The sequence below is a fragment of the Vigna unguiculata genome, chromosome 1, assembly GCF_004118075.2.
Source record: "Vigna unguiculata cultivar IT97K-499-35 chromosome 1, ASM411807v1, whole genome shotgun sequence".
Lineage (NCBI taxonomy): Eukaryota > Viridiplantae > Streptophyta > Magnoliopsida > Fabales > Fabaceae > Vigna > Vigna unguiculata.
This window is the reverse complement of record NC_040279.1, coordinates 34879492-34902290: the sequence shown is the minus strand read 5'-3', so window position 1 is coordinate 34902290 and position 22799 is coordinate 34879492. Positions and strand designations below refer to the sequence as shown.

The 22799-nt window shown below is 33.7% G+C and overlaps 3 protein-coding genes across 5 annotated transcripts; 1 reads left to right on the top strand and 2 right to left on the bottom strand.

Annotated features, from left to right (window-relative positions):
- Positions 1–302: 302 nt before the first annotated feature.
- LOC114179571 (wall-associated receptor kinase-like 20) lies at positions 303–2631 on the top strand. The gene has a single exon (XM_028065998.1). It carries the CDS (start codon positions 476–478, stop codon positions 2378–2380), a length of 1905 nt encoding a protein of 634 aa, XP_027921799.1. The 5' UTR covers positions 303–475; the 3' UTR covers positions 2381–2631.
- Positions 2632–7466: 4835 nt separating this feature from the next.
- LOC114192502 (cactin-like) lies at positions 7467–13740 on the bottom strand. Of its 2 annotated transcripts, XM_028082244.1 has the most exons (13): positions 13378–13740; positions 13206–13297; positions 12968–13067; positions 10989–11060; positions 10481–10543; positions 10242–10382; positions 10026–10121; positions 9506–9790; positions 9277–9418; positions 9024–9169; positions 8771–8947; positions 8095–8361; positions 7467–8013 (listed from the first exon to the last, which is right to left on the bottom strand). In XM_028082244.1, the coding sequence occupies exons 1-13, from the start codon at positions 13588–13590 to the stop codon at positions 7894–7896; spliced, it is 1914 nt and encodes a 637-aa protein (XP_027938045.1). In that variant the 5' UTR covers positions 13591–13740; the 3' UTR covers positions 7467–7893. The 2 variants fall into 2 exon arrangements, with proteins under 2 accessions (XP_027938045.1, XP_027938055.1); XM_028082254.1 differs by lacking the exon at positions 13378–13740 and having other exon boundaries at positions 12968–13097.
- A 2321-nt stretch (positions 13741–16061) lies between these two features.
- Positions 16062–22461, bottom strand: LOC114163551 (aspartic proteinase-like protein 2). Of its 2 annotated transcripts, none has more exons than XM_028047861.1 (10): positions 22078–22461; positions 21687–21816; positions 21326–21576; positions 20710–20937; positions 19072–19234; positions 17633–17706; positions 17430–17526; positions 17244–17307; positions 16751–16822; positions 16062–16673 (listed from the first exon to the last, which is right to left on the bottom strand). In XM_028047861.1, exons 1-10 carry the CDS (start codon positions 22317–22319, stop codon positions 16498–16500), a joined length of 1497 nt encoding a protein of 498 aa, XP_027903662.1. In that variant the 5' UTR covers positions 22320–22461; the 3' UTR covers positions 16062–16497. The 2 variants fall into 2 exon arrangements, with proteins under 2 accessions (XP_027903662.1, XP_027903659.1); XM_028047858.1 differs by having other exon boundaries at positions 22072–22460.
- Positions 22462–22799: the final 338 nt, after the last annotated feature.

Below are 22799 nucleotides of genomic sequence, written 5' to 3'. Positions count from 1 at the left end.
TGAATTGTGTTTAGTTATATATACAAAAATTATTATATAAATAAAATAACACTATTATAATCCATATCAAATTTGGGATAACACATTAAATGAAGTAAAATATGCATCGAGTTTGATTTGGTTTTAAATGTCTTGACAGATTTGTAATAAAAGTTACTTATTGTTTTAATATTGAGTTGTTTAAAATTAAAAAGAAAAAGTCATCTACATAATTTTCTTTACTTTTAAACAAGTTATGTTTATAAAAATTGTATCAAAATAATATTTTTATTCATAATAATTAACTCTCCTTAAACATATGTTTGAGAATCATATACTTGGCCAAGCTGGACCTAAGGCGTAGGATGGGCCAGAATAGTATTCAATGTGGTAGATTCTTGCAGCCACTTTTTTCTGCAGTAACTTGGTGCACCCTTTATATTTATTCATGGTGTATCTTTCAGTTCATAAGATGTTTCTTCCCTAATAATTCTCCATGCAAATGATTGCTGAATCAAACATGAGACCCTGCTTCCATTTCTGCTATTCCTATACCTTTCTTCTTCTTTTCCTTCTCCTTTCCCATCACACTGCTTCACAGAAGACATGTCCAAACTGTGGCTCTATGCAAGTTCCATACCCTTTGAGCACACATCCAAGTTGTGGTGATCCATACTACAAGCTTCGTTGTGATTCCCACTCTCAAAACCTTTACTTCGACACCCTCAATGGAAGTTCCTATCTCCTTCTCCGAATCATTCCTTCAATCCAACGCATGGTGGTAGAGCCATCACCTTGGTTACCAGGTTCCTGTGTTACACAAGACATGCCCAGAAGCAACGGTATATGGTTGAACCAGTCACTTCCTTTCAATATAACTTCATCCAATACAGTGTTCCTCCTTAATTGCTCTCCACGCCTCTTGGTTTCTCCTCTCAACTGCACTTATTCCAGTGTTTGCCATCGTTACTTGGAGAGTTCAGGTCACGTTGACACAAAACGAGCGCTTGAATGTGCGAGTGGTCTTCACCCTTGTTGCACTTTTCTAGCTGGAGGGATACCTTCAGCATACAGGATCAGGCTCCATGAGTCTGGCTGCAAAGCTTTCAGAAGCGTTCTTCATTTGAACCAAGACAAGCCTCCTAATCAGTGGGAGGAAGGGCTTGAAATTCAATGGGCTCTTCCACCTGAACCAGTGTGCAAGACGCAGAAGGATTGCTCTGGAGACTCTACGTGTTCCCCTTCTGGTAGAAGTGGCTTATTTCGCTGTCTTTGTAATGGGGGACACCGTTGGGACCCTTTTGTCACAACGTGTGTGAGGTATGAGAGAAAACCCAAATGGAAAACCAGCTTGGTGGTTTCAATAGGGGTGGTTGTTACCTTTTTCTCTCTTCTTGTGGTTCTGACCATCATCTCGAAGTCCCGGAAGATCTCAACCTATAGAGATAACAAAGCGAAGGAAAGAGAAGAGAAGCTGAAATCAAGTGGTGGGGAGAAGCCTTGCAGGATGTTTCAACTGAAAGAGGTGAAGAAAGCAACAAATGGTTTTTCCCAACAGAGGTTCTTGGGGAGTGGTGGCTTTGGGGAAGTTTACAAAGGTGAGCTACAAGATGGAACATTAGTGGCAGTGAAGAAAGCCAGAGTGGGAAACCTGAAAAGCACCGAACAAGTGCTTAACGAGGTTGCAATACTGTCTCAAGTGAATCACAAGAACTTGGTGAGGCTCTTGGGGTGCTGTGTGGAATCTGAGCTACCATTTATGATCTACGAGTATATCTCAAATGGGACCCTCTACGATCATCTTCATGGCAGGTATTGTTCCAACTTTCTAAACTGGAAAACCAGGCTCAAGGTTGCTTTTCAAACTGCAGAAGCATTGGCGTATCTTCATTCTGCTGCACACACACCCATCTACCACAGAGATGTTAAGTCAACAAACATACTATTGGATGATGATTTCAATGCCAAGGTCTCAGATTTTGGACTCTCCAGATTGGCTAGCCCGGGACTGAGTCACGTTTCAACATGTGCTCAGGGAACGTTGGGGTACTTGGATCCTGAATACTACCGCAATTACCAGTTAACAGATAAAAGTGATGTTTATAGTTATGGGGTTGTGTTGCTAGAGCTTTTGACTTCACAGAAAGCGATTGATTTCAATCGTGACGAAGATGATGTGAACCTGGCAATTCATGTGAATCAACGTGCGAGCAATGGTACAATCATGGAATTGGTGGATCAAAGGCTTGTTTCCGTGGAGAGTTGTGGGGATAAAATGTTGACAAGCATAGAACTGTTCTTGGAGCTTGCACTTGAATGTCTGAGAGAGAAGAAAGGTGAAAGGCCTAGTATGAAGGACATTGTTGAACGCCTACTCTGCATGATTAGGATTGTAGAATGAGAGTGAAATAGTACGTACACGTGTGGTTTGTGTTTGATTATAAATGAACTGTGTAGTAGTTAGTATTTAATTATTATTGGTGCAAAACTTAGTATATCTGTATTGATAGAAAAAGAAGGTAGTGGCAATGGGGTCTTAGAGAGATAGTGATTAGGCCACTGAGAATTTGATTGGGTTGGAATCAGATGCTTTGAATTCATTATGTGAGTTGTTAGAATATTTGAGAATTTTGGATTTCTTTGTCATCCAAAGTAATCTTCCCTTTTCAATTTGGGTAAACGAATTGAATCTGAGTTTGAAGTGGAAGTTCAGTTTGTTATAGTTGGAAAGCATCATTAAAAGGTTATGATTCATCGAATCCACAAAGGATTATATGCGATCTTTTACCAAATATAGGGCCTCAGGTTCATCATCACCCACCCTGCTCATTCATGCTTTACGCTCGAGGTTCCAACAAACTCATATGAAGGGATGAACTTCAAAAGCTCCTTGTTGGATTATATTTTTTCATATATATATATATATATATATATATATATATATATATGGTTTATAGTCATCGAGATAGTGTAATTTTATATGATCACATGACATTAGTCTTACACATATAAAGTTTTTGACCTTAGGATTACACCAAAATCTTAAAACAACGGTGTTATATATGAGTCTTTATTCTTATATAATGTTTAATTATTTAAGGTAAAACTTTGACTCACACTTAAACGATATAAACTTGTTATTTACCTTCTATTGTATCATCATTTATTTGGAACATGAAAACTTTTTGGCGGCTAAAATAAAAAAGAATTGAAAAAAAAAATGTCCAAAGTTGCTAAATTTGTTAAGCACAACTTATGCAAGGGACTCTTGATGGTGGGGAAAAATTAGAGGAAATTAAAGAGCACTTTTTAAGTGGGATAATTAGTCAAAAGCAATGTGATTAGTTCCTATAGTGTTTGCTTTGGCATTATTCTCCAAACTTTACACACTTCTTCTTCCTTGCAATATGGGAAAGTAATCATCACAAAAAAAAAAAAAATTAGCAGGTCTTGGTAATGGCAACACTAGATTCGTAATTATGCAAATTCCACATTCTAGGTCCACGCGCAGCCACCATCAACAACCAAACCCAGATGATTAAGCATTAAACTTTTTTTTATGTGAATAATTTTTGTTCCCCTTCACCACTCCTCCCATCTCTCATTAGATAAATCTTTTGGTGCTCAAAAACTACTTGAGTAAACTTTCATCAAGAGAAGAAAAATGACTGAGACAAAATTACTCCAATTGCATGCCACTAACTTTAACCTAAATCATTTCAATAATTTACTACCCAACTTTGAGAAAAGAAAAAACATTTTATCTTGGAAAGTTGAAAAGAAAACGAAAATTGTAAATTCAATTATTACCTAAGCGTGACCATTTACTGATGTCTAGTATAGAAAGACACGTGCAGACAAACTAAGGAACATCCATTCATCTTATTTTGTTAACACTTTGATACTAATATTTTCTATGTCTGTCTAGTACATCTAATCATTAACAAAGTTTATTTATATTTTCTCTACCCAAATTTTAGTTATATTAAAATACTTATGTTAAAATATTAAAACAGATTAAAATGAAGTTAAAAAAGAAACTTGGCAAAAAAATATATATGAAGAGCAGCAGTAAAATATTTAGATAATTTATGATAAAATAAAGAAATTTAATTGGTTGGTGTGGGTTGCGTGCGTACCCAATTCACAGTTGCCGTGAATGGATGAGCACGAATTTATGCACATGCATGTCGTTTGTTCGGGTCACCATTATGGAAACTGCAAAATATTAAGCAAACTGAGACTTAAAAAAATAAAAAAAAGTACAAAATACAAAAGGTCAATATAATATTAAATTTACGAGATAATAGATTATGTTGTTATCTTAATCGATAATATAGACATAGTTAATTATGTTGCTTTTAAATTTTCAAATATTTATAAAATAATAATAGTGATAATATATAAATAAATAAAGTAAATTATGATAGAAATATTTCTTATCATTTTTTAATTCAAATCGTTTTTGCTTATTTTTATTCTTTTTTTTTCTTTTATATAATTTCAGTTTTGCATCATCTAATTCAAACAAAACATGAATTATGTGAGGAGATACGTAAATAATTGTTTTATTTTACACTCAGAAAGGAAATAACTAAATATAGGATAAAAATGAAATAATAATTAGAGATGTTAAAATGAGTTTCAACCGTGAGCCAATCCGGCTCACCACGGGTTCGAGCCGGGTTGGGTTAAAAAAAATTCAACTTTTTAAAAGTGGGTTGAACTCAATCCGGCTCACTTAACCCACAGATTAAACGGGTTCGAACTGAGTTGAAGGTGGGTTGACCCACTTAATCCACTAAATTTTTTTTAATAATTATTTATTACTCCTATTAAAATTACCGTACGCTGATTGATGTTTTAACAATGGTTTTCTTATTGTATTTTAAGGTGAATTGATAAAAAAAATCGATGAATCTTTTTATGCTCATCTCGAATTAAATAATAGAAAGCACATCGTTGATAAAATGCTATGACATGTCTTTTTATTTTCATTTTATGTAAAGAATTCAAATAATAATAGGTAATGTCATTTATTCAATCAATTTCATTTCTTTCAGTCAACCAAAACATAAGTTATATTCAAAGCATCGTTTTTCTCTTTCATTTTTGTTTTAATTTATGGAAAATAATACAAAATAGAATTATGTTTAAAGAGTTCTTTGATTCCTTAAAATTAAAAAACATAATTAAATTAGCCCACAAAACTAAGAAAAAAGGTTCTTGAAAGTGTACATCAATAGCTAATCAGTCAAAAATAAAAATAAAAGTTAAATAATAATCTTACATGTAATTAATTAGGAAAAAGAAAACAACACGTTAAGTTTGAAACTTGTTTAATAGTTCATGTACGTAATTATAACATTTTATTAGTTTTATAGATTAATCTCACATCACCTTTTTTTTTCATGTTCGTATGAAAAGAAAAAAGAAGAAACTCACATTTAAGGGTAGATTGTTGAGAATAGTCTGAGTTAAAGTCCTACATTGAATAAAATAGACAAAATTGAACACACTATATAAAAATAAAGACCCACAACATCATTACCTTAAGATTTTGAGGTTAAAGTAATGTCAAAGGCCTTATATGTGTAAGACTCATATAATATAACCATGTAGAACCACAATTTCTCAATGAATATAACCATAACCCATATATAACCAAAACATATGAAAGAATATATAACCCAACACGAAAAAACTATTTACACCATAAAACAATATTTAAAAAATAAAATTGTTTAAGAAAGTATTTGTATCTTTTGTTGAGGGTTATCCTTAACATTCTATTTTCTTCTTTTCCATGTTTAGCTTAGCTGGGGAATTCTATGGCCGGTTGTGTCATTCCTTTTTCAGCCTTTGATTCTGATTCCCAGCACTTAAGGCTATGGTGTTTGATTCTTCAACAACTATGAAAAGTTGTGGTCAATGATTCTTCAACAACTTTAATGATTGTTAAAGGTTGCGCGTATGATCCTTATTCAACATCAATATTAAAGGATGCTACCATTGCTTTCATGTCCTCTTCCTATTGTAGCCAATGTTTCCTTTGTTTCAGTTTATTGTTATTATGTTGACCTTCAAAATGTGAACTTTCATTAATTTCTCAATCATATAGCTTTTTTCTTATCATAATTTACCGTTCTATTTATGAAATTTAAGGATTTGCTTTCAACTGTTAGACATAAACATTCAAATTTCACTGAAATCAAATATAATTAGAGAAATCTCGTTAACTAAGAGCTGTTAAGTTGAATAATATTTGTTTTGACTCCGGTTATATTTATAAGACTAAACATCGAAGCGGTGGTTATTTTCGTTAAAATAACAATCCATAATGTTTCTTACATTGATTCTAGACTAGAATTCCTCTAGTAAAAAATTCAGACAAACAATTAAGAAAGAGAGTAATGTAAGATACGCTTGTAAACTAGAGAAGATCTTAAGTTCACTTCCACTCGTTGATTTGGATGTTTGGATCTATAAATATCTTAATTATTCATTTTCGAGAAATTACTGTTGACAAGGATAGATGAAGAATGACTTATGTGTTTTCATCAAAGAATTTGCATAAATTTGTAGAATGAATTTGATGGAGGGAAACTTAATAGCATTTTCTCTAAAATGAAAAGATTTCCTCAAATTTTGAGTACATTTACGAAAATGATTCATAATTTTAAATTTTTCCTCTTATCATCCCTTAAAATAAATAGCACTATAATCTTTCTCTGTTTTCTCAAATTCATTTATTTATTTTCCGCAAATCCATCGTTAAAAGCAACGGGCCGATCAGAATACGGACACGATAACAGTGATGTGATGGAGCAGTTACTGTGTTTCCTTGAATACGTGTCAAAATAAACATTCCCTTTAATGTTAAAGGAAATTAGAAGTAAGATTATAAAAATGTAAGTTTATTAAACTATAAAGAATTTTAACGAAAGTGAATAAACAATAAACAATTAAAATCTGAAAATCATTTAACAAAGTCTTAATTATAAAAATTTATTTCATGTTTAGATTTTGTGAATCCATGTCATGATAGCAAAAAAATGAAAATAAGTTTAACTTAGAACAGCACACTATCAAAAAACACACACGAGTGTGAGGATGTACGCCCATTATTTTGCCAAATACGAGGGGGGATATGTGAAAAATCAATGCATCTGAAAGTTTAACGTCACATAACACTACTCACCGATAGAAACTCATTAGTCTGAATCCGTTTGATGATGTAGAACTTCAATAACCAGTGAGAGTGAGATTGGCATTCAACGTTCCTTGGGAGTTGGAATTGACTTAAACCAAACACACGCTACTCTTTTAAGGGTTAATCTAAATTCTTATTTCTTAAGGTTTTACCAGTTCAACATGCTCTCAGTTCCCTACAGTAATTTTTTAATGCAAAATTAGCAATCACGTGAACTGAGAATCTGTGCATCTTCTAAAGCAAGGAGCATATTATAGACAAAACACAAGAAGGATTATAATGAAAATTAAATTGTACAATAATCAACTTTTTCAACAGAAACAGTTGGACAATGTGATATTCTACAATGATGAGGAAAACCTAGTTAAATCAGACAGGAGTCAGAGAGTAATGTGTGCACCAAAAATAAAAAAGACATGTAATTAGTATCTCAGCGTTTGGAAAGACCCTTGGTCTCGATTTAGTTATAGCAATGGAAAAACCGTACTATTTCCTTAAATCAAGTCTAGAATATCATGACAAGATTTGGATCAGACTTTGACCGGTGCGGGTATTACTTACTCTAATAGTACCTTTGAATTTCTTCTTTTGGTCTCAGTTTCAGTAGTAAATTTCCTGGCCATTTATATCTACTTGTAGCAGTCACGTAGCCTTTCTAGTAGGAAAAATTTTACATAAGTGAACCATTGCCTTGTGTGAAATTATCTGCGGTAGCGGTGGCGTTTGAAATTAAAGTACACGTGCAGAATTCCACGTTCAAATGTGCACTTAAAACCCTTCTTGTGAGAATATTCCCATTCTTTGTTTACGATGCGGAAAGCCTGATGAAAACACGATGAAAATAAGTAAATTGATTAAAAACTAAATATCCTTCGTAACACAAAGGATAATAGACGACTTACTATGTCTTCGTACGGTGGCCCAGCATGGAATCTTATAATGCAAGTCTCCCCATTGCTGCCATCCTTCTCGATGGTGTAGGTTGGGGCTTTTGTCTTGTCTACAAGATCAGGATAGAAAATATTAAACTTGTATCCCTGCACAATCTTTGGAGGTGGGTTGTCATGATCATAGTGAGTCTGATTATATTTGTTCCACTCGTATCCAGTGTGAACACGGTTGAAATACTTCGGCTTCCTAGGCCTGTATTTGTCATGCCACCAATAAACCTGCTCCAACATTTATCAGACCATCAGGAAATTTTGAAGAGAAAAAATAACAACTTTTCTATTTCTCATTAAAATACGAAACTATACCACAGGGAGTGTACTAAGTACATGATAACACACTCTTTAGGTAGTGTTTCACCTGATTTTTCCTAGCTTTTTTCTACTCAAAATGATAGAAGTTAGGGAAATACACTTGGAGAAAAGCTCTAAAGAAAATCAAGGAACTTATAGAGAAAAAAAAGGCAAACATAGCTTTTAACACAAAAACAAACTGGTCTATCTTTTAAAAATGAGATGCAGAATGTTGCATCCTATCTAATAACTACATATTTTTATGTCGATGAAAAATTCAAAGAATCATAGCAAGGGGCAAGTTAATGTCATGTCATATAAGGCCAAGACACTATACCTGGGAATCCAGGCTCACTTCAGCACCAGATCCAAACACAGCATCTCCATCTTCCATATCTCCCATAGCTTTTAAAGCCTTCATCTCAAAATTATCTTCAGAGGGAGCTGGCTTTGATATCATTGCTTCCTGAACTCGTCTTTGCTGCTCTTCTAAGACAGCCTTGCGGCTCCGCTCCTATAAATGTACAGGGTTATAAAATATCTAAATTAAGTAGGAGATGACCATTAAAAATTATGGTTAGAAATATTACCAGCATGGCTCTATCCTCTTCAGGGTCAATAGCTTCCTCACTTTCATCACCATGCAACAGCTGTGGCGAAAATGATCCAGCCTCGTCTTCATCTTCTTGCTCCTCTCTAATAGGTTCTGGTGAAAATGATTCATCTAGAGATCGGACTAGAAAGAAAAAGGAACAATAAATTTCAGTATGAAAATTGAGATGATTGGTAATAACAGTTTTTTCATGTACAACTAAATGTCCATAACAGCAATAAAGCTTTTACCTTTAATGTCATCCTCTGTATCTTCCTCCTCGTCAGGTGTCATAACATTAGCATCCTCCAATTTGTCTTCATCCTCCAATGGTCTCTCTAGAGATTGCAAATGCTTACGTAGCAATTTAGCATGAATTTCCTTCAAAGAAGCCTGTATTTGGAGTAATTTAATAATAGTCAAAACCAACATAGCCTAAAGCCACGTAAAACAATTGGAATTTAATGTGACGGGAAATACCTTGGCTTTATAAATGTGGAGATGTTTTAAAATGGCTTCCCAGTATTCAACCACCTTTGCTGTACCAGAACGCATTTCTGATTCAATGTGAACCTGTAAAGCCTCCAATTCTGCACGTGTCTTCCCCTGCAACAGCCTCTTTACATCTGGCTCAACACTGGAATGCAGTCCCCTTTCTTCTGCAAGCAGCTCAGCAGGAGGTTCTTCTCCTCGTACTCTAGCTCGATCAAACGCATCCTTTTTTCGCACTTCTGCTAGCTCCCAATCACACACCAGAAGGAGTGCCTACATGAAGACGACATTAACAATGAGTTTTGAACTTTAAACACGATACCAACCATAATAGTCATACAAATTAACTAAAGCAGGAAAAGGTCATGAAAGTCAACAAGTCATTTGGGTCCCAAAGCACCTCAAATTTTGTTTAAATATTATCCTCAATTTGTTGTTGCCATAATATCGATAAGGTAGAACCCATAAATTAAGTAGCCCATAATGAAACATGGAAACAGGGTGATACCTCCCAAAATTCTACATGAGTTGGTGTTGCCCTGTCAAGGTCCAGATGCATTTTGATGTCATCACGTAGCTCGTTCATTTCGTTTACAGTCAAACCCTGCACCATATATCAAATCATTATGTAGCTTGTCCAATAATATCTGGAAATCCTTAGTCATACTATATAACATTAGAACAGTGAGGACAAATAAAATGAAAAGAAAAACGCTAAATTAACCTTGAAGACCATATATGGTTCATTTATTTCTATATCCAAATCATCAGAGCCGTTGAGATGCTTGGTTAGGACATCAATTGGTCTGGCACGCCCTTCACGCAATCTAATTTCTGACCTAACTTTGCTTTGATCAAAATGGAACTGCAGATTAAATTGTCCAAGTCAATAAAAATAATAATATTATATAAAATAAAAACAAATAAAAACAAATAAAAAAAAACAAACTAAAGATACAATACCTCTTCTTCTTTTTTTTCCCAGTCCTGAAACTCAGCTCGAGCACGTTCTCTAGCTAACAGTGCCTGGGAGAAAGAATCTCTTAAATCAGGATAATATAACATAGTGTATACACCATCAACAGTCTACAAATCAAGCCTAGGCTTGACTCGAATATTTCTATATTTGGGCCAAGTGAAAAGCCATACAGCATTGTGCCCCAACCCCAAAAACAAATCAAAAAACAAGGAAAGGACATAATTGGTAAGGACATGATTGGTATTTCATATTAGAATATGACCACACAAAAATACAGTGCCATGATAAAAATGGCAAATGTTGAAATTCAACAAAATAGATAGAAAGTAGACAATATAATTGAATTGAGATACCAGAAGCTTATATAATACTCTTATATATAATGTAAAGTGTAAAATGAAGTACCATGGAACTAGTACAAGCAAAAACTAATAATAGGTTAACACTACACAATAATTATAGACTAATAACAAATTATGAGAAAGTACATACCATTTCTTCCTCGTGCCGTGCTTTCTCCAGTGCCCTTTCCTCTCTTCTCTTTTTCACTTTTTCAATTTCTGCCTGCAATATTGTTATCATAGAAGTGAGAACGTTTAGCTATTAGGCCATCAATGACAAAAAAAGGACCAACAAATTTGGGAAAGCAAAGAACAAAGCCGCAAAGGCTAACCACAATACAATTTAATTCAAAACTATATCTATTATTATACTAGTTCAATCCATTGAACCCATTCCCAGCTACAGATTTAATACAAAGTTTTAAGTTGCAGTTGTAGTCATGGTTGTCACATTCCTTGAATTGTAGGAAATTGAGGACAAATAAAATTGTGAATACAACTCCAATCTCAAAGACCAGGGTTTAAGGACTTGTTGAGGCAACACAATATTCTCCTCTATTGATGAAAACCAGGAGTAAGAGATGCACATATTTCTTCAGAAAAATCACCAAGAATAAAAGCGTTATGGACAGCAAGTTGATGAAGAAATCAATGCTGAGCAGCTGCCAAAGCTAGCATACTGTAACCATTTTAGCAATGGGTGAAAAGGTGTCATGATAATAAATTCCTTCTAGTTGTATATATCCCTCTCAACTAGGGGCACCTTATTATGTTCAAGAGAACCATAGGATTTGCGCTTGATTGTATACACCCAACCCAACGACAACCAATAGTCTACTTTCCAGTATTAAGAGATGTTGGAGACCAAGCATTATCAGCCTCCAAAGCAGCCAACACAAATGTCATTACTTCTTGCCAATGAGTTTCAGAAGCAGCTTAAACACAATATGTACGTTCAATATCATTAGTAATAGCGGCAATAGAAGACCGATGTTGAGGGGTGTAACAATCATACGAGATAAAATTGCAAACAAGATATCTTGTACCTTTGTTTGATGTCAAGAAGCACGCGGTGAATTTAGGCTTTATTTAGGGGAATTTATATTTATCTTTTATTGTTTCCTTCTAAATATAAGATTTGGAAAAGATGATTAAGATGACATTGGGTCGGGAGATGTTATCTAAATATAATCACACAAAGTTGCAGGTTGAACAAGAGATAATTGGGAACAACGCATGAGAAATCGAAGCAATAGAAGTGAGAGGGATGAGTTTTGAAGGAGTTGGTAGAGTGCATGAAAGAGTCTCATAAGTAAGATTATTAGGAATAGTATCAACTTATTAAGTATGACAAGGTCTATGGTGGTTGGGGAAGTGTAATGGATTCATAGAGGAAAATATCCACATGGAAAACATCATAACCAATGATGATTTGATGAGTTTCAAGATCATATAATTTGTAAGATGTCTAGCCTAGAGGAGGATAACCAAGACCTTCGCATTAGACTTTTGTTTGTACTTGTATACTTTAAGACACCTATGAATTTTTATTGTTAATTATGAATTATGAATTATAAATGTCATTAATATTAGTAATATTAAATGCCATTTTAAGACCACCAGGCATCTCTATCTGAGATTTACAGTGGTAGAGACCCCAAAAACCTTGACATTGCACCCAAACCAAGGTCATACATAGACCTTTTCATAAACCATATTTCAATATAACTAAAGCAAACCAGATTCCCATTCATCCCCAATGAAGTAACTAAATTGAAGTGGGAAAAGTATATATATATGAGATCATTTGCACACACATGGTCCAGGAACCAAATTGGCATCAAGATACCCATATATAATTATGGCTTTAAAGCTTTTAAATCAAGTGTATAGGAAATGTTGCAGAGGTAGAAACAAATAATGACCATGCAACATATATCCCGTATCATGACGGTTAAAATAAAAAGGGAAAATTGTGTTATAGATCCCTTTAGCTTTCGGCGAATTACAAAAATATGCAATGAAGAAAATCTATCAATTATAAAGTATATACTAAAATCAATTTTAAGGTAAAATTGAGAACCTATATCACATTTTACCCAAACAAAATTCATGGATACAAGTACATACCATCCTTTCTATCTGTCTCTTTTTCTCGGCCTTAACAGAAAACGTATCAATAGACACACCTTGAGAAACATCGCGTTCAATCTTCTTGCGCCAAACAAACCTACACATAACATTTGTGTAGGTTTACAATCTATAAAAGCGACCACAACTTATCTCACGATTCATGTATTGTGACGCTAAAATAAGTTTAATTTAAGCTCGAGATACGAAGAACAACGTCAAATTGGCAGCAACTTACTTCTCATTGAGATTGGAGTCACCGAACGGATTCGAATCGTTGGAATAGCCCGACACCGTACTCGTTTTCAACTTTTTCGCGACTTTCATAGCCTGAAACAATGAAAAGTCATTCAATATGCGAATTCTAACGGTGGAGGGACAAGAAAGGCATAGGGAAACAAGATGAAGACCTTTGATTGGGCTTTTTTGGCCATGTACTGCGCGATTTCCTCTTCTGTAATGTTCCTCGAGGATTTCTTCTTCTTCCTATCGCCGTCGGAGTCACGCCAAGACCGGCGGCTACTGCTACGATGGCGTCGGTCCGAGTCGGAATCGGACGGTGACTCGGATTCGGACTCATCGGATCTTCTTCGTCTTCGATCTCCTCCGCCACTCCTCCCCATTCTCTAATGAAAATTCAGCGAAAGCAAAACTGAGTTGTGGCTTCGGTAAACGAAGAAAGGAATTGGAGTGCTATGTCGGCGCTCCTAATTCAAACCTCTGCAAAGTGAATTAATTGAAACGCGGAGATAGTGAAAACTTGCTCACGATAGATAACTTTCATGTAACTCGTGTTCTTACACTTATATTTTTATACATTTATATTATTATCTATAATAATATCTACAACGATATATAAAAGTGAATTTCTGTTTTTTTCTAAATTTCAAAATATCAATTTTATCCTTTAAATATAATAATTTATTAAATTTTTAAAAATTGACCGTTATCTTTACAAGAGTTTTTTATAAAATTGGATGTCTTTACTTCTTTTCGTTTTCTTTATTTATCAATGGTTATTCTTTCATCTGTTCTTATATATTTCACTTTATTTTTAATAAATATAATTTTTATTTATACATTAACTTAATAACATTACAATATTATCACCTACTAATATAATATCACGCATATTTAAAAAATGCATATACACAACTGTGTTTACACTAGTATAAATAAAGGAGATTCCCTTCTTTGTGTCCACATTTCAAAATATCAATTTTACTCTTTAAATATAATAATTTATTAAATTTTTAAAAATTGACAGTTACTTTTACAATTTTTTTATAAATTTGACTATTTTTGCTTATTCTCTTCTTCTTTATTTATCATTGATTATTCTTTCATCTATTCTAATATATTTTACTTTATTTTTAATAAATATAATTTTAGTTTATATAACAACTTAATAATATTACGATATATACACAGGCGCGCGTCTGTGTTTATGCTAGTAGTTAATAATTAATATAATACCAGATTTTAAACTTTTAATCTACAGTTTTAATATTCTTATGATTTCCAATGCATTTTTATTATTTTTAAATTTTAAATATACATACGTAAAAAAAAATATATATATATATATATATATATATATTAAATATTAAATTAAATTTACAATTCGTTTAAGTTCTAATTACGTTTAAATTCGTTTTTGAAAAAGAAAAAGGAAAATTCGCGAATAAATAATTTTTACGATTTTAATAAAGATAACGTATCTCACAACTATTTTTTAGTTGTTCATGTGATTATTGATTAACTATTTTGTGGAATGAAGAAAAGAAAAAAGACACACCTTTAAATTAGTTTAATTGATCCTATGAATAATACTTTACTTCGATTGCAGTCTCTGGATTTCTTTTTTCTTTTTACTACTCATCATTTGTAATAAAGAAAATTGTTCTTTTAGTTATTTTTTTAGAAAATATAGAATTTATTATATGATCCATTATTAAAAATATTTAATTATTATTTTTTATTTAAATTACTTTTTAGAAAATATTTCTGTTTCTAAAAATATTTTTCAATTTTAAAAATTAATTATTATTTTAGAATTTTGTATTTTATATTTGTTACATTTTTTATATAGAAAAAGTATAAGAATAAAATAAAATAACAACTTTATCTATATAACATATCTATTTTATGAATTAAATTATAATTATTTTTAAAAATAAATACTCGTAAATATAAATAGTATGATATTCATACTTAATTTATTTATAAATAAATATTAAAATATTTATTATCTATTAGTACCGATCATTCATCCTGAATTTTATTTACATATGTTAAGAAATACAGATATTTTTGTTATCTCTTAGTTGGAGGATAGCTGATGGACACGAAAGTAGAAGAAAAAGGAAGTGGTAGAGAAAGAAACGGACATACAAGCGTTAAGGAATGAGGAGGACTGTTTCAAATATGCACGGAACACAAAAGAGAAAACAGAAAGCGTTAAGGTTTAGTAGTTTTGTAGTCTCTTTTCATTATCCATTAATGTAAGAAAAAGTTACTCAAATGGAATGACATTTAAAAAAAATGCTATAATTTTCCGGAATAAAAATCGAGTTTGATTTTTGTATGCATTAAAAAATTTATTTCATGTATCTGCTTGGGACCATGTGCAATGTTTGAGTTGTTTGAAAGAATAACCTAATCCAATCCAACATGCATGTCATATAACTAACATATTTAGAGTCTACGTAACACTAATAAAGTTTTAGTTTTCCGTCATTTTCTCAAGATCTCTCTCTGACAGTAACAATAAATAAACTATCATAGACACATTATATATATATATATATATATATATATATATATATATATATATATATATTCTCTAGATATAGAATAGAATATAATGTTTTGTTCTCTCTGTAATTATTCCTTTATCTTTTGACAGGAAGGTTAAAAAAATCTGACTTGGTAAAAAGAAAATCTAACCATCAATTATTTTCACTAGTGATGTGTGTATATTAATTGTTGTTATCTACAATTTATAGATAAATAATATATGTAGTATAGCATGAATGAAAAACAAAGATATAATTAAGAAATCTCTATAACCAACTCTGATTTAGGAATAGAATAACAAAGATAACTACCTATTCGAAGAAATATTGTTCGTCTTTCTTTACATTGGTTTGACAACTTGTTGCTGCACGGTGCACACATCACTCCATTGGTGACAATAAGAACACAATTCCAAGAATATGATATTCCCATATCCTTTGCTGAAAATCTCACAAGTAAACTGTTTTATGTAGTCAGAGTAGTTTATAAATAGTACAATTCCCATCTACTCCAGGTGGTAAACTAATTTACAAAGATGCCAGTTCCGAAGATGAGAGACCCTTTGTAATGAGATCCTCATTTTCAGCAAGCTAAGGATACCAACGAAATTAAATACGGCGCAGAAAACAGCAACCACCTCCCGTTTCAACGCAAGGGCATGCTGATAATAAATAAAACATCAGCCAACCCATGTAAGCTTCAAAAAATGATGTTTGACTCATGGTAGCGCTTTACAAAAATGGGAACTCCATGAAAACTGTGTGCACAAGGAAAGCAGCAATGCCTGATGCTAGCAAGTTGGAGAAAGTGCGTATGTGGGAGCAGCCCACACTCATGTGTCCTGAATTGTTGATGTATGCATCTTTGCTCTTGCTCGTAGCCATAGAGACGTTTACAGCCAAAGAACCTGACCACCAACTCAAGATTTTATGACAGTAAAAAGACCATACAAGCAGAAAGATTCAGTTACTTTAGCGAGCTTACAGTCATAGTTGGCCCATCCAATTCGTTGATTAGCTAAGTCGTATACAAATATCTTATCTTTTAGGACAATATCTGCAAAAGAACCCAAAAAGACTTGGTTGATCCACTTGCTGACCAAATAATTTCATGCATAATTGACACAATAAATATGATAAAACTTTTAATGACAATACAGAATCTAGCCATTTTTATCGTATTTTAAAATTCCATTTTAATGTTTACTGAAAATAACTCATTAAGGTTCTTTGTGAAACACTTTACTTTACCATGTGTTTTCAGTTTTTCTAATCTCATATTCAGCTTACCAAAACGAATTCTCAAAGATATAACTACGTAATACAGTTTACTACCATCGAATAGAAGTCCTTTATCACTGAAGATTTTCTATGCTACTAACTAAAGAGCTCATTTTATAATCAATTTTGAAAAGTCAGTTTTTCTTCAAACTCCATGCAGATTTTACTCTGTCTAGATAATTTTTCCAGCTTCTAACCTCCTAAAATAGTGAATCCCTGGTCTACTTTTTGGAACCCAATGCACCACATTGCAGCACCATCCTGTGAAATCAAGGTAGCGTACATCAGACTGTTATTAGTGGTACGCATTTCAAAAGAATTACTCCTACTTCGGCAAGATAGAAGAGGCAATAACGTGACCAAATAAAAATAGATATACTTACAAGGAAACCATAATGCATGAGGTAATGTTCTGGATCTAAAACCATAGATGCCCCACCCATGAAGTTTAAACTGACTTGAGGAAATATATTACCTACGCTGAATAAGCATAAATTCAAATCATCAAACTATAATAAGACAAAAAAAATTATGACGAAAGAATTGAAGGATCTTTGTTAAAAAGTTGACTTTAAATTGAAATAACCTGTTTGATACCAGATAACACTGGTTTCCTTTTGAAATAATGGGTTTGTAGAACTGTGAGACAGCAGCAGTTATCTACGCATTCGTTTAGATATTCAACATCAGCACATGATATAAGATTTCTTAAAAACTTTAAATGCATGATAAATATGCTCAAGAATTTGTTTGCCTCTCTTCAACACGTTTTTGTGGTAAAAATTGTAACAAGAAATTGACAATTTTCAGCGTAGAATGCATATTGAAACATCTCCCTATAGGAGAGCATTATATTGAAACATCTCCGTAGGACTACAGTAACAGTAGTCTTTTCATTTAATAACGTGCGCATGTATCATGGAATCAAGATTTGGTGTAACCGTTCGGACTTCTCCGATGGATACTAGATTTTGTTAACAAAAACCACAAGACAAAAGCCCTAACACAAAAACCACAATTAATAAAAATATCAGGCAAGTTTTAAAGTTTGAAAAAATGCATTTTGAAGGGAATTGAAACCGAAAGGTGATCGGAAGCCAAGCAACTCTTGCTATGAAAGACCAAGGTTATAGTCAAAGTCAATAGTCAACTTTGTCAAAGCCAATAATCTACACGGAAATAAGTGAGGTGGCTACCAATAAGTGACATGGCAATCACATAAGTGGGTTGGCTGTATGCTGATGTGGCATAGTCAACATATGAGCTGATAGGCATCAGCTAATGTGGACTTGCCAGCTGTATATGGCAGTCAGAAATGACATGACTGTTAATGACACAAGGCAACTGTGTGGATAAGGTTCATAAGGTAGACTAGTAGGGCATAGTGAGACAAACTATTGTGTTTGGGACTTAGTAAGTAATAAAACTACATAATCCAATCTACACAGACAATTTGTCTAGCAAGCATTTCTGAGAATCAAATTCCATAAAAAAGTTCACTTTACGGACACTCATGACTCGACTTCTCTTATCACCAACAGCATAACATTATAAGCCTCTTTATAACTTCATATATGGCGAGGGTCTACACTAATCTATGGTAGTAACAAAAGTTGAAAAGTTTCCTATGAAATTACCATCTTCATACTCACTCTATTAATTTAGTTTGAGGGAAAAGTTGCAGCAACTCCCTTGTTTTCGCATAAAAGACAGGGTTTTGCAGATATTTAAACATCTCTTGTATTATGAAATTGGTAACTGGTCAATGAGATTTTTCCAAAGAGATGGGGTAAACAGTTTAATGGGCATGTAAATAGCCTCTCACAGACTTATCATATAGATCTTAAAACCATCCTTGGAGATTGATCATTCAGTTAACTAGGGACCTATTGAAAACGGAGGACAACCTCAAATGAACAGCCAATCTTCTGGTTTAGACAGAAGGACCTTCCTGTTAGGGTAGGGGCAATGTCAGATTTTATGTACTGAGAAAGTGCCACAAATTTAAAGTAAAAGTAAACTCACAGCATCGACAAAAGGATTGTATGCTTCTTGAACAAGGTATGCCAATGTCGTTCCAGTGTCAACTATAGTTCCTCGATTATTAGTTGTCGCAAATACATCTGAATCAATTGGGAGAAGTTGTCCATTAACAGCAATGCTCAGAAGATTTAAGTTGTAATGAGGCCTGAAATTTCACCAAAGAATTAGCCAAATAAAAAGTAAGACATAGAACACGAATTTTATTTTGTGCATGGACATCCCAAATCTAACAACCAAGAACTAATTTGTGCTCGCAGGACAAAGCTTCCGCAGGCCAAGAATTATTTCAACGTTGCGGGAACTGATCTTGAGACTACCACACTGACCCCCATGCCCCAGGGCACACACCTTTAGGACACTAGAGGTTGGTCCAGTAATCCCACGACAGAACTGCTCCTAATTTGGTAACTGAGTAAGCAATATCGCGTATTATGTTCAATTCAAAGCTTATTTCATTAAATTAAAAAAGTTTGTTGTGCACTATCATTTATAGTCGTTTTTATTACAACTTTTGCTGAATAAAGAGTTCATAATGTGAGGTTTAAAACCCCCAAAAACTGAAAACAGGTTTCCACTTCCAGGTTGAGTCACGCTCATTTAACAAGGGTATGGCACGTAAGCTTCATGAAAATAAACTGTCTTGGTAAGGAGAGAGCTGAGCCCTACACAACAATATCACATCGGGAAACCAAGAAAGTTTTCACCTTCTCCGCTAAAGGCATGAACTTGAATATACAAACTTCAAACCCAATGTTTTTTATAACTAGAATACTGGCAAAAGTTAACATATTTGGCTAAAAGCAACGAAAAGGAAGTAAATTACCCTTCAGAAAATTGCAATCAAGGATAAAAGATGACAATTTTATGACCAGTCCTCACAACAACAAAAATCAGAAACTTCGTGTTAGCTATGGGTACAAAACAACCATTATTTGGCTAATTTTGTCAAGATGTCAACTAGCAGTGCTAATTTTATGTTTTGTGGTCCACAACTTGTACTGTAACTAGCAAATTGGTATGCTAAATTCAAGAATAATTAGCTCATAATTTGTCTACCATTAAGGGTGTGTTTGGATACCAATCGGGAGACTCAAACCAACTTTCATCTTCCATCAAATGTTGTATGAACATGTATGGCACTTTTTTTCACCTCTAGATAGAAACAAAATTCACCACAAACTCCAGTTGACTTAAAAGCTAGTGCGTGTTTAGATTTTCGTTAGAAAATTATAGAGTTTAACTCAATTGGAATTGATACAAAAGCAACTCATCATAGTTTTTAAGTGGACTACAGTTAGAGGTGAATTTATTTCTAACTGGATCTAAGAACATGCCAAACTTGTAGGAATGGTATCCAATAGAAACTTAAAGTTGATTCAGGTGTTCTCACTAAAATACAAACACACCCACAATGGTTGCTTTTTCTTAACTCCAGTTGAGTTCAACTCAACTCAACTTCCTACCTACCATCCAAACACACTAATTAATCTTTAACAATAATGCAAATACCTAGTTTCATAATTTCTAGGAAATGAATAGTACTTGTACTTTCGTATTAAGGAAAAACATGTCCACCAACAGAATAAAGTTTGGAAAAAGAATGCAGAAGAGAGAACATACTGTGATGGGACAAGTGGGCTATAAACAATATTTGGCTCCAAAATTTCACCGAGAACTAACACACCTCCTCCATTGTCTTGTCCTTTTAGGCAATGAGAGAACGCTTTGGGTGTCAGACCCTGTGATGACAATTGTGATATAACAGATAGAGCACCAGGACCAAACCCAAAAATTCCATCAACTGCTTTATCTGTTTTGGTCAAATCCCCAGACTGGTAGGTGCTACACCTGTTTCCAAACAATAATCCCAAAAGGTTCATTTAAACTCAATATTCATCTTAACACAAACAAGGGAGTAAGTGTGCAAACTATCACAGCAGAAAGAGGAGGTAAAATAGTGAACAACCTCAAAATAAACAGCCCATAGTGTGTTACCTTTTCTCTCCCTTTAAAAAAAGATTACCTTTTGGCAATATTTTTATGCAGTTAGTTGCCCTGATCCACAGTATTATATTATTAGTAATAATAATTTAATTACAATGTTTGCTACTAAGCTCAGAACATAATCTTCACAAACAAAAACTACGCTCCTCTGACCCCTATGATCCAGCTCTGATCTTTATATGTTCCCAAACTCACTCATGACATGACTATCCTCAAAAGCAGAAGGACTCACCCAAAAACGATGGTAGATGAAGAGTTAGAAATCAATGACTGTCCCAGGACGGTGTCAAAATACATCGTATCAGAAACATAATAACCAGTTGTCCCACTTCCATCCCCATACTGAAAAGTGTAGCTGCAGTGATTAGCCTGAGAAGAGCATTCACTTGTCGCAGTTCGAGCCGCATAAGAACATATTGGATCAGCGCAGGAGACAAACGCAGCAGTGGATGAGCCGGTCGTGTCAAAGAAATCCAGCTGAATCTGTAGGGTGCATACAAAAACAGCAAGAAGAGGTCAAATCATCACACTCTCATCTACAAAAAAAAAAATGTCAAATTAAATGACAACAGCTAAAAGCATAAAATTCTCACCCCTAACCCACTAGATTGTGGGCAATTACTGCAAGTCATGCAATTCAACCACAATATGTCACTTCCAGTATCAATCTGAACGTAAAACTCTTTCGCAGGCGATCCCAACTTCACTTTCGTGAAATAGAGCCTGAACAAGGAAAACAAGATTAACCCCAAGCTTCAAAAGTACATGCCATATACTGCTTCAAACTTATTAGCCGTTAATATCATTATCATAATATAATACAATGATCTCAAATAAATACTCTATCCGTTACGGCTATTCCTCTTTCTTTCTTCTTCTTGCAAAAACGGTTAAAAGAAAATGCATAACGAAAATGGAATATTAAGAAGAATAAAAAATATACGGGGAAATTTGAAAGGAGGCGAGAAAAAGAATTACCCGTACCCAACGGAGTAAGGATCGGAGGTTCCCTGGACAGTGAAGTCGACAACGCCACCAAAGACACCTTGCAAGATTCGACTGTGGCGTGCTCTGTCGCGAGCTCTCAGCGCCTCTAATTCGACTCGTTGGTTCAGAGGAATGGCCCGTTCTAGAGGAAGAAATGTCCCCGTCAAACCGCCGTGAACCAGCGCCGCCGACAACGCGACGGTGGCTAACACGAGCCACAGGGAAACGGAGGCCCGCATTTTTGTCTGTCTTCTTTTTCTTCTTCGTCTTCAATCGCGACCACGACGACGCAGTTGGTGCATTGAGTCTTCTACAGAGACAAACAATAAAGAGAGAGAGAAGTAAGAGACCTGGTCTCTTTTCTCTCACTTGTTAAGTCTTAACTCGAATATTATACATTATAAGAGTAAAAATTAAACAAAGGAAAAATAATAGAACATTTTTATTATATTAGTATGTTTTTTTAGTTGTATTTTCTAAAGTACACACAAGAATATTAATAGGATCAGTATGGATAGCAATTCATCCGTGTTTTATATCCGTACTTATATTTATATATATATTTATATATTTTTGTAATATTTACGGATACATGTAAGTATTTAGAAAATAAAAAATTTAATATTTAACAACAAATTTTAACTAAAAATTCAAATAAAAATACAATACATAATTTTTATAAACTTTAAACAAAGTGCACATAACTTATTTGAATAGTG

What these genes read in the sequence shown, in the direction of transcription:
- LOC114163551 (XM_028047858.1), bottom strand. Translation starts at nt 22,319, where the DNA reads ATGCGGGCCTCCGTTTCCCTGTGGCTCGTGTTAGCCACCGTCGCGTTG. An exon ending in CACAATCTAGTGGGTTAGGG is followed by an intron (nt 21,577 to 21,686) that starts GTGAGAATTTTA and finishes TGCACCCTACAG; the next exon opens with ATTCAGCTGGATTTCTTTGA. An exon ending in TCATCTACCATCGTTTTTGG is followed by an intron (nt 20,938 to 21,325) that starts GTGAGTCCTTCT and finishes GTTTGGAAACAG; the next exon opens with GTGTAGCACCTACCAGTCTG.
- LOC114179571 (XM_028065998.1), top strand. Translation starts at nt 476, where the DNA reads ATGCAAATGATTGCTGAATCAAACATGAGACCCTGCTTCCATTTCTGC.
- LOC114192502 (XM_028082244.1), bottom strand. Translation starts at nt 13,590, where the DNA reads ATGGGGAGGAGTGGCGGAGGAGATCGAAGACGAAGAAGATCCGATGAG. An exon ending in CACGGCACGAGGAAGAAATG is followed by an intron (nt 10,544 to 10,988) that starts GTATGTACTTTC and finishes TCTTTCTCCCAG; the next exon opens with GCACTGTTAGCTAGAGAACG. An exon ending in TACAGAGGATGACATTAAAG is followed by an intron (nt 9,170 to 9,276) that starts GTAAAAGCTTTA and finishes TTTTCTTTCTAG; the next exon opens with TCCGATCTCTAGATGAATCA.